Raw genomic sequence first — 14,593 nt, forward strand, 5'->3', positions numbered from 1 at the left:
TTTCATCATAATCCCTCAAGCCACAGATAACTGCCTGTTATGGTCCATGGTTCTGGTGAACTCAAGGCGGGATCTCGCAGTAATGCCATTATCAGTGCTGGGAGAGAATCTGCTAATTGATTCTTCCAACACCAGGGGTCAGGGTGTAAGTCATGGTCCCATATTAAGAGGGTTTTTTTCCAGCACCAATACCTGTATAAACAACATGGTTAGGTTTTTGTTGTTTCTCAAACATGAGGAAACTTCTTGGTAGCAGCTTTTTCAAGGTGTTAAAGTGGAGTTTCCCAGGTCTATGCTACACATTTTACCCTAGAATCTGTATGCAGTTCTTCAGTTCATTATTTTGTCGACCTTTGAACTGTTTAGAACTAGCTCCCTGTAAAGAAGTTTCTATGGAAATTTCACAGTAGCCTTAGACACAGCTAGTTAGAGAGCCACAATCTTAGATAAGATAGGCCTTGCTAAAGACAAGGCAATTATCTTTGCCTTATTTTGGGCCAAGTACAGTTTTGGGCTAGGCCCTAACCTACAACAGTATCTTTACCTAGCCTGGAGTCACTAGGGCTTGAGGAAGTTGACCCCTTGGGAGTCCAGTACTGTCTGTAAGGATTGTTGGAATTTCTCCAACAGGATTAAACTTGATGTAAAGGTTCTGTCTTGAGTGATATGGAAAGTGGAGTTTCCTAAGAGCAGAAATGCAATTTCATTTTCAGGGGGTCTTTGGTTAAGGGCTTTTATGCTAATTTTTATTGTTAATGGAAGGTAAGCCATTGGACATGTGAGCAATGGCTACAACTTTTAAATTTGAAAAGTTATCCTTGGATAAGATATTGAAGTCACTCAGGGGCATGGTAATCTTGTACTTGCTTTGGCTTATCTTCATAGTGCGGAGGTTATATACGATTATTGCAGAGTATTAACTCCTCTGGTTTGTGCAGGGGCTATTATGTCCTGGATTGATAGGTAGTCTTTTTTGGTCTACTACCTTTTAAACCTGGTTGTGGTTTTTGGAATGCTTGGAGGTACTCTGTGTTGAGTATTAGAAGTATACCTTTTTGTACATATGTACTTGTTAGTTATCCATCATTGGCTCTGCAGGGTTTTGGCGCAGTAACCCTACCCCTCCTTCTGCTGAGGGGGGCATCCTCCAAAGAGACCTCGGCTATCTTCATGATGAGGATCTCTACCCAAGTGACAATCCTTCTAAGGCAGCGTTAATAGCCTATGGATTGAATTCACTGGTTAAAACAAACACTTGTTTTGTACAAATATTTTGTTACTAAATAGCCTTTAAGGGTTGGCTGATTTTCACTTTCCCCACCTGCTATTTCAGATGTAGGAATCAGCTATATTATGGAGAGGTAAGGTTCATTTAAAAATTATAAATACTTGATTTAAGATATATTTTTTAAATGCTTACCTCTCCATTATATAAATTGCCCTCCCTACCTCCCAGCATTCAAAGTGGACAGAAATAGACTGCTGGCTACGGCTGTTTGTACCTATTAGTCCCCTGGTGGAGGGTGGGGAAGTAGATGGATAGAAGAAGGATATTCGTAAAAAACCGAGTGTTCTCGTTTTTTTCTAATTGGTTGAACTCCCACTGGTGTGGAAGTAAAAGCTTTATAATGGAGAGGGAAGAATGTAAAAAATAAATCTTAAATTAAGTATTTATATTTTTTACAATAAAATTATGGTTTTGTTGCTATTTTGGGCTGAACAGTAAGTCAAAATGACAAGTTGAAATTAGCTAAATGTACATTTTTTTTTTTACTTTTTCATAAAAATTATTTTTGTAACATAAGGTATTAAGTTATGTAAATTCGTGTTGCATAGGCTTCAGACTTATGCTTCTCTACACCCCAGGGAATGTGATGATTATTTAAGAAAGCAGTGAAACTTTGGAGAGATATAGAAGTGTAAAATATTGAGAGTCATGGCTGGATGAGATTGTCTGACAAGTGAGAAAGAACTAAGAAAAATCATGCATCGTAGCTGGATAAATAGACTCAGGTGGTTTGGGTATGTGGTGAGATTAGTTGGAACCAATAGAACAGTGACCACTGAAAAAGTCAGATCATCATGTGAGGAAGGGTGTAGATGTAGATGGAGATCTACACTAAATGGTAAGTAGTCAGAAAATGCAAAAATAAGAAATGAACCCATTAAATAGCTAACTCTGTAAATGGAAAATTTAGCTGTAATAACAATAACAATAATTATTATTATGCAAATTAGGATACCATCAGGGTTTATTTCTCTAATGAAGAAATATTGGCACAGTCATCGCAACTAAATGGACTTCAGCTTGTTGGATTATGTTACTTTTGGTTACAGTAGAGTTTGGGAAAATGAAAAATCATATTTCATATATAATGGATTAGTCCGATGTATGGTGAGAGTATTTGGCTATTGGATACAGAATAACAGGACAGCGTCCAGTGAAAAAGTTTAAATCGTCATTGGGAAGGGTGTAAATGTAAGCCTAGATCAGATGGTAACTCAGTCAGAAAATGTGCCAATTAGAAGAGTGAACCCATTAAATAGCTAACTGTAAATGGTAAACCTAGTTGTAAAAACATTAATGATGGAAATGAGGACAATTAAACATACCATTGTAGTTTGCTTCTCTTAAGTGAGAAAATGTAAAATATGAGTTACTGGCACCTCAACTTGATGTATTTAACTTATTGGATTTTTTTTTACTTTTGGATACATCTGTGTCCAGGAAAATGAAAAATCATATTTCATATGTAACGGAACAATTGAGTGAGCACACTATACATAACAGATGTTGAAACAAACATGACTGATAATTGCCTGTCTAATCTTGTGAGGTGGCATCATTGTTTTCAGGGTAACTGATGGATCATGCCCCCGTTTAGTACCTTTCTCCCATATAAAGAGCCTGCTCCTCATATCAGCATGTGATCTGTATGTTTAGCATAGCAACCTGGCTGAGCTTGTGAAGTGCATGTGCAGTTTTGCTGTGCTACATTTTTTATTATATGGATAAATCATTCCAAGTTTTTGCTTAAAAAGGAATATCATATTTACTTACATAGAGATTTTCTGTTATTTGTAGGCTTAGAAAGGTAGTTAATTTTCAGATGTGTGTTGGCAAATTCATTTACGACAAGTCCACACAACATTTTGTTTCTTTAAAAATGATTGACGCCCTTTTAATAATATGATCTCTGACAGACTCTAAAACTTAATATCGTCCATTTCAATGTTAACTGGAAAGTTCACGTATTAAAATATTAGTTATGTACAAAAATATGTATGATATAATGGACTATAAAGTGTCATAATGATTTAATACATAATAGGGTCAGATATAAAACTTTTATTGATATGAACATTTCCATACACTTCTGCCAGGCCTAAGTTTTATGTAAACAAAAGATTTTGATTGTACATTTTGTTGGCTTTCCTAAATGAGAACGTTCTGAAACAAAATATTTGTTACATTACTGCAAATGGCTATGTTTTTTGTAGAGTATTGTTTGTATTTTTAGAAGCACTTCAGTTTGAAGGTATATCCCTGAAATTGAATTAAAAGTACAGCTGTACCATAAATTAGTATTTTAAATTGAATGATAACTGCAAAATACTTGGTTTGGATAGGCTATTAAGTACTTTATGTGGAATTGTAAACTATGCGAATTGATTCCAGCCTGCGTTGTATATGTACCATGCAGGCTACCAATCTTTGTTACTTAGCAGGTTTCACTACTTTTAGGTGGGGGGACCCCTAGCTGAAAAGCGGGAACTCTGCTGTATCTACACTAAAAATCTAATAAACATTTCATCGAAATCTTTCATGTATGAGTGCAGAGCTTCTCCAAAACAAGTAAGTTACTTGAGTTTAGGTTACCATAAATCAGTGGTTGAAGCATTAGGTTAATGCAATGTTCTATGCACTGTTTACTGGTATACAGTATAAAATTAATCAAATTTTATCGAGGGATATTACTTTATCAAAACTTTGAGTAAAGTTATGATACTCAACATGAGAGAGAAACAGAGTAAAGAGACAGATAGACAACCTTACAATATCTTACAGAAGAGAAATTTATGTGAAATCAACAAATGAACCAAGAAAATTTACCGTACAGGTGAATTTAATAATTTCAGCGTGGTGTTAATGACAGCACATATGCTGTTTTTAATACTGTACTGAAAAACATTGAATTAATATTTACATTTTTCATTTCATCAGTTGATTACAGTATTTGTAAATTGTAGCTTCCCTAAGCAGTCTGGTTTTCTGTCTGTTTACTCCATCTTCCTCGCTTGCATTGTACTGTATATCATAATTTTACTCCAAGTTTTCATAATAATGAAATGTGATCAAGTATATAATTAAATATAGTGTATTACTTATTTACCCAATGTTTCAACCAGTGATAATAGCCTGAACTCAAGTAGCTTATGATATGTCTTGGACACTGTAAGAAACTCGAAATTTTCATTTGCCATGCCAAGTGTGTAGCTGTAATACATCTTTGATAGGCACTGCACACATGAAAGTTTCGTTGAAATATTTATTAGATTTTAAATGTGGATATATCAAAATGGAATACAAAACAGTATCTATTTGCTCATTTTAAAACCAGTAGACAAATGCACATACACAGTCACATGTAATGCATATGGTACTTTTTTATTACTGTATTTATTATTCCTACTTGTTTTGTTGCATTCTTTACTGAATTTAACAGTTACAAAATCTTCTTTGAAACTTAGTGAAATAATGATGCAGAGCAAGAGAAGGAAGAAAGAATGAAATAATGATACATAACATAAGAGGGAAGAAAGAGTGAGACAAAGTTTTACGTGATTGTTACCCTGGTTCTGAGGAATTGTGTAGCTTATACTACTGGATCTTGGGTCTTTGTAACTAAATGGAGGCATGGGTGTAAACGTAAATTGAAAAGGAAGTGTGATACATGTGTATTTATCTTAAATGTGGTACCTTAGGATATGTTAGTGATGTAATGCGTTTACTCCTTAAAGCAGGTTTAAAGTAGTAACACTTGAAGCTTGAGACTGTGAAGAGAGAACATTTTGAAAGTTCAGCCTTTTTAGAGGAGCATGAAAAACAAGTGGATAGAATACGTACCTCATATTGGAAATCATATTGCAAGCTCTGAAAGAAGGGAACAGTGCAGTTTGATAAATGTAACACTTCTTGTGGATAACCCATTAAGAACCAGGAGAAGTTTTCAAAGGAAGAAAAAATCCACTCTAAGCAGAAATGATTTCCTAAAGGGTAAATGAACATTAGGTCATAAAATAACATTTATGGTGCTCTTTTTTTGTCTGACTGTGCAATATTACTTTGCACAGGTTTCAACTTTATTTATTCTTGATATTCCTGATTTTTTTTTTTAAAGCAGAAAGTTCATGATTGTTCCAAATAAGTTTTCATAGAATAAACTGCATATATTTGAGAAAAGAAATGAGAAAGGAGTAGAACTAAATATTTAATGAAAAAATGGAATGATTATATTTAAAAAGAAAAAAAACTGATGTAAGTAACTAATAAAATTAGAATATTGTAGGCGAGTAAAGCTAAAGCATAAGCAAAGGAAAGTGTGCTTTAGCTCTCACTAAGCAAGGAAACTCAAACCCAAAACTGGAGGAGAGTGTGACAGAGGCTATGCCATAACCTAAGACTTGAAAACATTGGTCATATGAGTGTACCCATCACTGTGGCGCCACAGTATGTATTGTAAAGTCCACGGAAGGCTATCTCCACGTTGACTGCAAATATAAAACTAGCTTAATTTGCCATTAAAACTTGAAACCATGCACGTTTCATTGATTAATCTTTTTAGTATTATGGTAAATTTTCCCTATCAGTGAGTGTAATACTTTTGTTTAGGAATTAGCAAATGGAATGGATAATTATTTTTAATGTCCAAAATACATGAGAGAAGACACACGTACTGTATTCATATAAAATTATGTCACTAAAATAGGGATTTTGTATAGATGTCAAGTGTATTGCTTATACTTTTAAAGTAATTATGATAAGAAGCTCTTGCATTTCATTATTGTAAAAGTGACTGAGAACATTTTCTTTTTCAGAGAAGATTGATTCATGAATGGTTTTATCATTTTTAAAAAAGAAAGATTCTTTTTATTCAAGACTGCAGCTTAATGTACTTTTTTTTTCCACAGATACCAAGGATATCATCACTCTAAACTTACCTCATGGTGACAGTTCTGTTGACTTTGCAGCAATGGTTAAGATATGTCTAGGCATCTCCCTATTTTTTACTTATCCAATGATGATGTTTCCTGTGACACATCTTCTCGACAAAACTTTAGGTTTTACAGCAGTTCCTTACAAAGGAGTAAGTAATTTTACTTTATTTTCAAACTCCAGTTTAGATAGAGAACGAAATGGGTTTATAAAAGAAGTGGAGACAGATTTTAATAAGTAAAGGTACAAAATTATATGTGGATATAGAAAACTAGCTTGTAATAGCTTTGTTGTGGTGTTTTATCATAGCATTTTTGTCATTCTGTCAACTTTGAGAAAAGAATTTACTGATTAATATATGGATTCTGCTGACCTCTACAGGTAAAAATTGTTGAGCTTGAAAAACAATAAAATAGAATCAACAGCTTGATGTTTCAGTGTATGTGCAACATCAAAGCAGCTCAAGTGAGTTACCATTATGACCTGGCCTGCCATCTTTCTCTCCAAGTTTGTCCCTGCTTCTCTAGGTAGATCTGTTCTTATTTCTTCCCATGCCTTTAAGTGAATAATTCATGTTTTCTTATTTTGGTTGCCTTCCTTTGAACAGCAAGCTTCTGCTAGCTTTTCCTGGTTGGATTTAGTCATCATTTAATTTACACTAGTGATATACCTGCTACGTGGTTCCATTTAATTTTTATTCACGACAGTTATTTGTATCTTTGTCTCCCATAGTTTTTGTAATTGTTCTTTTTATGGCAGTATGGCGCAGAACCTTTCTTTAGGAAGAATTCTAGCTCTGTTTGACAACTTTCATTTCAAAGCTTTCAGTCATAGATTAAAAATTTTGCTTCCAGACTTTTCTTCTACTACCATCAATGTCAGATGCTCTGTAAGCATATTTCTCCTTTTGGGGAGGGGGAATATTTTGATGCTGGATCCCCTTTCATAAGTGAGTTTTCTTTTGGATGGATTTTTTTTATTATAAGGATTGTTTTTCCCAAGTAGCAAATTCTTTTGAATTTTCTCTATGAAAGTGTATCCAAATTTCCTCTACGTAATTCATTATTTTCATGTAATTTCCTAGTATAGTCATGGATGTAATGACTAAGGAGCGACGAGAGTCAAATCAATGTTATATGGTGGTAGAGGTTTTCGTGTGGGCAGCAACAAACTAAGTCAAAATTGTCCCATTGTTTGTACCGGAAGGCAGACTGATCAAAGACAGCCTTAGCAGAGATGTAAGGCCTTCCATCAGAATGGTCACTGGGTCTGGAAGTCTTCATGCATCTTTGGAGGCTGTTGGACATGCCCCTCTTTGTAGTGAAGCTGAACCATGTAATGAGGCTGAACCACAAACTCCCAAGATGTGTTGCTTGGCTCAGCTCACTTCAGAAGCCAGGAAGCTTGACACCATGCTTTACAGTTAGGACAGTCTAGACACTTAGCATTCTTGTTTCTCCAGATCAGGAAAGGCTAGGGAAAACTCGAAGAACCTCCAGCCACTACATGGGGACACTGATTGTTCCATTTTGGCTCCAGCAGGATTGGTACTGACTTAACAGATTACATGCAGACCAAGGGAGGTTATTGAGCATGGCCTCAAAGCTTGAGGTGTTTTGAAAGCCGTAAGAGTGCTTCCTCTATTGAATGGTAATCTCTCACCACATTGGCTTCATGTTTTGGGTTACCACCGACAAGTTGTTTTGTATATTACATTGCAGATGACACTAAAGATTCTTTTTAGCATCTAGGGCTGTCATGTACATTTTCTTTACTTTTTATCCATTCTCTATGGTCCCTTCCCTTACATTGAAATGATCTAATTCCTCCTATTTTCAGTATGATAATACTGTTTGGCTAACAGGTTCATATTTAGTAATGTACATGCTAAAAATATGTATAGTAGCACACAGCCGAACATTTTGAATTGAAGTGTCAGGCTGTCCAAAGTAGTACTGTAGTTGGTTGGATTCAAGCACTATATGTTAAGAACTATTAAAGATTTTAGAAACCTAAATATTTGTTAAAACTATTTACTTTTTCTTTTTGCAGAACATCATGCGCTTGGTGCTAGTTGGAGTTACTGGACTGGTTGTGAGTGCAGTTCCTAATTTTGCCATCCTTATGGGTCTAATTGGAGCCACATGCTGCACTTTACTGGCTTTCATCTTACCTGCAGCATTTCATATGTCTATTTTCAAACAGTATGTGTTTTTCATAAGTTACCCTTTCAGATTTTCTTTAAAAGTCAGAGGTGGTCATTTAATTGTACTTTACTGTATGTATAAGATTAAGAGAAGATAGTGTATATCATCTTCATTATCCTTGAAAGTGAAGAGAATTCTATATTTTAAGTGTTGAAGAGAAACTACAGCTGTGGATTCTTAAAAATCTTTTGTGTTAAGAAATGCAGTGATAACAGTAGGTTGTTTCAACATACAGACCCATCATTTACGTTAGCTCTAATTCATTGGCAATCATGAATACTATGCACTATTGGCAGATATAAAGAAAGTCATCTGCTGACTGAATGGCAGCACAGAACATGCACAGCATTTTACCTTGGTTTTAATTTAGATGAGAGCCTCACTTCTCATGTGCCTACCTAGCATGCTGTTTCCTAAACGTAGCTTGCTTTAGCTTTTGTGTTAGTCTTTGATCATTATTACCTATAACTTTTACTCTTTAAGCATCAGTTTCTCATTAACTCATGTGCTTGGAAATTTATAGTTATTCTAATGTAAACCTGTGTCAGGGTACCAAGTTACTGGTAATTGGTGTTTTGCTATTTTTCTGGTATGCTAAGCCATGTTTACCTGGTTTAAGTGCTGTTTTGTGTTTTGTGGTAAATTTACTTTTGTCTGGTGAAAGTTAATAAGTTGGTCACAAGGTAACAAGCACAGTTTGGATGAATTATGACCCTCATTTTTTATATAAGTAACTTACCAAGTAATTACATAGCTATTGTTTAACAACCATGGCAGCCTAAAAATTCAGAATTCGCGGTAACTATTCAACTGCCTAGTGTAGGTGACTAGACCCCGCCCACTGTCAGGGTAAAGAGAAGAGCGACGTGGGAGAGACCTCAATCATTTTCTGCCGGTATTTGACCAACATCATTCGTTCCTGCACCCTTCCATCATCGTTTTTTGGTGATGTATTCAGAATTTGTCATAACTTTCATGGTTATTGACTTTGCTAGTGATTGTATTTGCTTAGCTTATGATTCTTTGCTTTGTTAGTTACTTAGTTAAATTTTACTTAGCAGAATGTCAGATACTAGTTCTTCCAGTACTTTCTTTTGTAGCAAGGGATGTAAAACTAGGTTAGTTAAGTTGTCAGTCGACTCTCATACTAATTTTGTCAATTGTAGGGGACAGGATTGTGATACAGTATTAAGAATATCTGTATTGAATGTCAAGACTGGGATAAGAAGTGGAAAGCTTTAAAATCTTACTTGCTTAAGCTTGAAAGGGAGAAAAAGAAGGCGGCGGCCTCTAGAGCCGAAAGTAGGGTCAATCTTGAATCTGCTAGGTTAGTAGAAGAAAGTACTGTCCCTTCATCACCAGTTCTTGCTGTTTCTGCAGTCCTTAGTCCTCCGACTTCTTTACCACACACTCTTATTCCAGTCTCCCTTGCTTCCAATCCCAACCCCTTTGCCAGTCTCGAATCAAAGTTCAATCAAAAGCTTCATTTAATTGTAAGTGCAATGTCCAAGTTAGGTACATCAGTGAAAGTGCTCTCCAAAAAAGTGTCAGCTCATGTGAAAAATGATAGTGTTGTGTCTGTGTAGGAGATGGCTTCCTGTCCCACTGGTGCTCCTAGACGAAGGTCCCTGTCCTGCTCCCCTAAACCTGGGGGAAGACATACCAGAGGTCGAAGGAGGGCCAGCGGGGTTTGCCCATGGGTTGTTGCCCCCTCAGTCACACGTGTTTCCCCCTAGGTGTCAACAGTAGTAGAGTGGAATAGTGTTAGTGTGAGTGTACACCAACTCTCCTCACTCACAGAGAACCCAGTCTCAGCCCCCAGCCCTCCTGCCTCCTCTGTGGCTCATTCCCAGGTGTCGGGCTGGGGCAGTTCAGAGTTACGTCCCACGTATGTGGAGCTCCCGCTCTTGGCTCCCAAGTGCCAGAAAGAGCCTCCTAAGCGGAAGTCATCGTCTTCCAGACTCCTCTCTGCCTCCAAGCACCCATCACCTCCAGAGTGTCTGATTCCTGTCTGCAAGCGTCAGACACCACCCGATGTGGTGGTGCCAACTCCAGTACTTCTGGCGTCAGCTTATAGGCACCCGCCTCCCCCTATGCCACCTCAAGCTCCCTCACCGACTCAGGAGGATCCGTCGTTGGAACCTGTTAAGCGCCAGGTAGAGGCTATTATGAGTTTTATTCAGAAGACCCCAACTGCTCCCCCAGTCTCTCAGGACCCTGTGCTATCGCCTGTTTTGTCTGATGAAGAAGTATTTGAGGAGGAAGATCCCCTTCAGTCAGCCTATGCTGCGTTACTCCGTTACCTGTTGGTCAGCTTTCCCAACTTTTTCTCACCTGCTGCTCCAGTTTCTCCAGCATCTACATTTTTTTGAGGAACCAGGCAGACGCCTCTGCTCATCTCCCCAAGATTGTGCTATCCTCTGCATCAAGAAAAGCACTTAAAGAGGTGGATGACTGGCTTGCTTCAAAGAGAGAACAGAGGAAAGTCACTCTAGCCTGGCCCCCTTCCAGGCTCATTGGCAGGGGATATCTCTCCTATTTGACTGGAGAAGCTCCCTCTCTGGGAGCTGCTGGCTCCTCCCAGGGGGATTTGTCTGGTCTTGTTGACTTTTCGTGATGCACAGCCTTCGCTTCGGTGAGGATCATATTTTCTTCTATTGAACTCAATCACCTCATTAAGAGCATATGTAAGGTCTTTGAGGTGCTGAGCTTCCTTGACTGGACCATTGGTGTGCTTGCCAAGAAGGTGGAGGACTGTCTGCACCTGGCGGATGACCTGGCCTCCAACTAGCTTGCTGTATTATGTTGTGTGGAGAAGGCCACAGGGGATGGTTCCAGAGAGTTCGCCTCCCTCTTCTCCTTGGGTGGGCTGAAGAAAAGGGGATTATGGTGCTCCTTCACCATGATTTTCGGTGCTTATCATCACCAATAACCAGAGCTCAGCACCTCTGTTAGGTATGTAACGATGCCAATACCTGATTATCGGCACCAATGAGCGGAAATCGCCAATTTTCGGCGCCAAAAATTGCCGATTTTCGTCGTTGGACAAACTCCTTAAAACCGGATAGCTGATAACCGAGTCCACCAATAACCGGCAATTGCCTGTAGTAGCAGGTATGACTTGGACCATCAGTGGATGGTCTCTTGTTTGTCACTTTTTCATAAGTTGTATTTTAACAGATCTTTCTCATTCACAATTGATCCCTGATCCACTTTATCTGCCAAGAGCAACCGATTCGCTGAATAGCAGCACCAATATGCAGTAAATGTGCTTCACTGTCGAACTTCTCAGTTCCAGAGGCCCTGTATTCCTTATACCATTGGACTGTGGAACGACCTCCCTGAGGAAGTTGTGCAATTGGAACTTGAAATGTTCAAGTGAAGATGCAATGCATTATTACCCTAATACAATTCTCCTTACATTTTAATACATTTTTATCTATTAATTTATTTTTTATTTTTTAATAATTGAGATCTCTTCTTTATGTATTTCCCTTAGCTCCTCTTACTTCTTTCAAATGAAGACCATATTCTTTGGAAGCTTGAATTTCAAGTCAGTGGACCCTGTGGGCTTGTTCTGAATAGGTTTCATCTTCTGATTAATTATAATAATGTCTCACATATGAACTTTTGAACAATATCCTAGTCTACTCAAACTGTATTCTTGATCAAATATCTAAATATTTTATCAGACACAAGAAATCCATAGTGTATGTAATGTTATGTGTGTAATATAATGAAAATTTTTGTGCAAGGAACATAAAATAAAAGCGCAGTGACTGGACTAACCAGAAGATATAAATGGCATTGTACAAAGTTAGAGCTGTGCAAACACGCTGCAGGTGTGCTAGACTTCCCTTTTATTTTGATTTTCTGTGGATCCCATTTTTTTTGTAAAACACAGTATTTATGGCAGTGTACAGCTGTATAGTAAGCCACCCATAAGGGGGTTAGCGCTGTCAGTGCACCTGACATGGTGTATTGTAGGCATTACTTAGGGTCTTTTCAGCATCCCTTTGGCCTTTAGCTGCAATCTCGTTCATTCCTTTTACTGTACCTCTTTTCATATTGTCTTTCTTCCATTTGACTTTCCACCTCTCTAACAATTTTTTCATAATGCGGCTACGAGGTTTTCCTCCTGTGACACCTTGCAAACTTTCTTACTTGTAATTTCCCTTTAAGTGCTGGTTGACCTCATAGGTCCCAGCACTTGGCCTTTGGTCTAAATGCTATATTTTATGTATAGTAAGCCAACCATATATACTGTACTGCAGAAGTTAACATTGAGTAAACTTTTAACATTCATATATAACAATAACAGTCATGCAGTTAGAAGTTCTTCATTGAAGCGGTGGCTAGAGCTCTCGGCTAGCACGCTGTTGGCCCAGCGTTCGAGTCTCCGGCTGGCCATGAAGAATTAGAGGAATTTATTTCTGGTGATAGAAATTCATTTCTCGTCATAATGTGGTTCAGATTCCACAATAAGCTGTAGGTCTCATTGCTAGGTAACCAGTTGTGTCTTAGCCACGTAAATTAAGTCTAATCCTTCGGGCCAGCCCTAGGAAAGCTGTTAATCAGCTCAGCGGTCTGGTTAAACTAAGATATACTTAACTTTTTTTTAACTACATTAAAACTTAAGTGTTTGTGTTAAATGTTCATGATTCTCTCTCTCTCTCTCTCTCTCTCTCTCTCTCTCTCTCTCTCTCTCTCTCTCTCTCTCTCTCTCTCTCTCTCTCTCTCTCTCTCTCTTATATCCCTTGAAAGTAATTTTAACCCTTACCAGAGTGGACATCTTGGTATGCTTCCTTAAAGGCAGTATCCAAAATGGTATATTGTAGTGTACATTGTTGTACTTTATACATTTATTAAATACTGTAACAGTGAAAATTACTTTACAAAGTGACACTTCAGTATATTATTCTAACTGAAGGTAGTGAGATCGGAAAATCTTAGCTATATTACCTTAAACACCTCTGAATCTTAGTAACAGTATGCACACTTAGTAACAGTATACAACCAAGTGTTTTTCACAGTAATTGTATAGTGTTGTACATACAGTGTTACTGTAGAGTTCTGTACAGTATAAGTAAACCTAATGTTAAACAATGTCTAATGACCAAGTTCCATAGAGTTTAGGGTTCTGTTCAGCTTCATTTAGTTGTCTGACCAACCCTATAGAACACAAAAGTGATGAAAAAGATGCATGTAATACCCACTAAACTTTGTAACATTTTTTCACATTTGTCATAGTATAATAATTTACATTATTGTATCTTTATTACAAAACATAAACAGTCATTGCAATTAAAACCAATGCCATTTCTGTGTAATGGCTTAATGTAATGAAATTTATTTATGCTGTGTAAGTAATGCATCTCTTGACTACCTTGCAATGGAAGCATAGATTAAAGTCAGTAAATTAACTCTTTGTTGGTAGATGAAATGCACTACAGTATATGATGTTTTATAAGGTATAATAAGAAGCAAAGAAAAATCATGCCAGATTCTTACAGTGAATATTTTTTTATTAATTCTTAGATAAAATTCAATTTAGCAATACTTTATGGGGAGTGTAGAAATACCACTAATACTTTAATGAAATTTTAAACTTAATCACATAATGCCAGACATCATTCATAGCAGGAGATCTCTTCTTTGCAGAACTAATGGTAATCACATAATTTCAGACATCATTCATAGCAGGAGATCTCTTCTTTGCAGAACTAATGGTAGTATATTCTAAAACAACAGCAACAACTACTTATTGGTTTGCATCCTAGTCTTGTAGATATGACCCCAGCCTGTCTTTTAACTGCTCATCGTGCTAGAAGGTCATCTTGAGGACTCTATACCCAGAATCAGGGTGATCTGAAATCTCAGACTTTTTCAGCGGCAACTCAGCTACCATTTAGTAGGCAGCAGTGCCATCAGCACACAAGAACACTCACAACAGACATGATGCCTAGCAGAGCTAGGGAACACCCAAGAATGCAACAGTTCCCATACTGCACATGGGTACAAATTCCTTGGAATATGGTACAGCACCAGACTTCAGAGAGCAAACTGTGGCATGGATGGCAATTAAACAAGTGAATTTTGCCTCCACTCACCCTAACTCAATTATTACCCCTTTCATCTCACCCCCTCCTCACCAATAATCAGTTAACCC

General features: G+C 37.3%; 1 protein-coding gene across 1 annotated transcript in view; it reads left to right on the plus strand.

The window, feature by feature from the left end:
* LOC136850434 (uncharacterized) overlaps positions 1–14,593 on the plus strand; it is a 35,675-nt gene that overhangs the window by 1,144 nt on the left and 19,938 nt on the right. Inside the window, exons 2-3 of the mRNA XM_067124013.1 lie at positions 6,193–6,368; positions 8,270–8,421. Coding sequence (XP_066980114.1) covers positions 6,193–6,368; positions 8,270–8,421 — 328 coding nt within the window. The remainder of the gene's footprint in view (positions 1–6,192; positions 6,369–8,269; positions 8,422–14,593) is intronic.

Source organism: Macrobrachium rosenbergii, chromosome 22, assembly GCF_040412425.1.
Source record: "Macrobrachium rosenbergii isolate ZJJX-2024 chromosome 22, ASM4041242v1, whole genome shotgun sequence".
Classification (NCBI taxonomy): Eukaryota; Metazoa; Arthropoda; class Malacostraca; order Decapoda; family Palaemonidae; genus Macrobrachium; species Macrobrachium rosenbergii.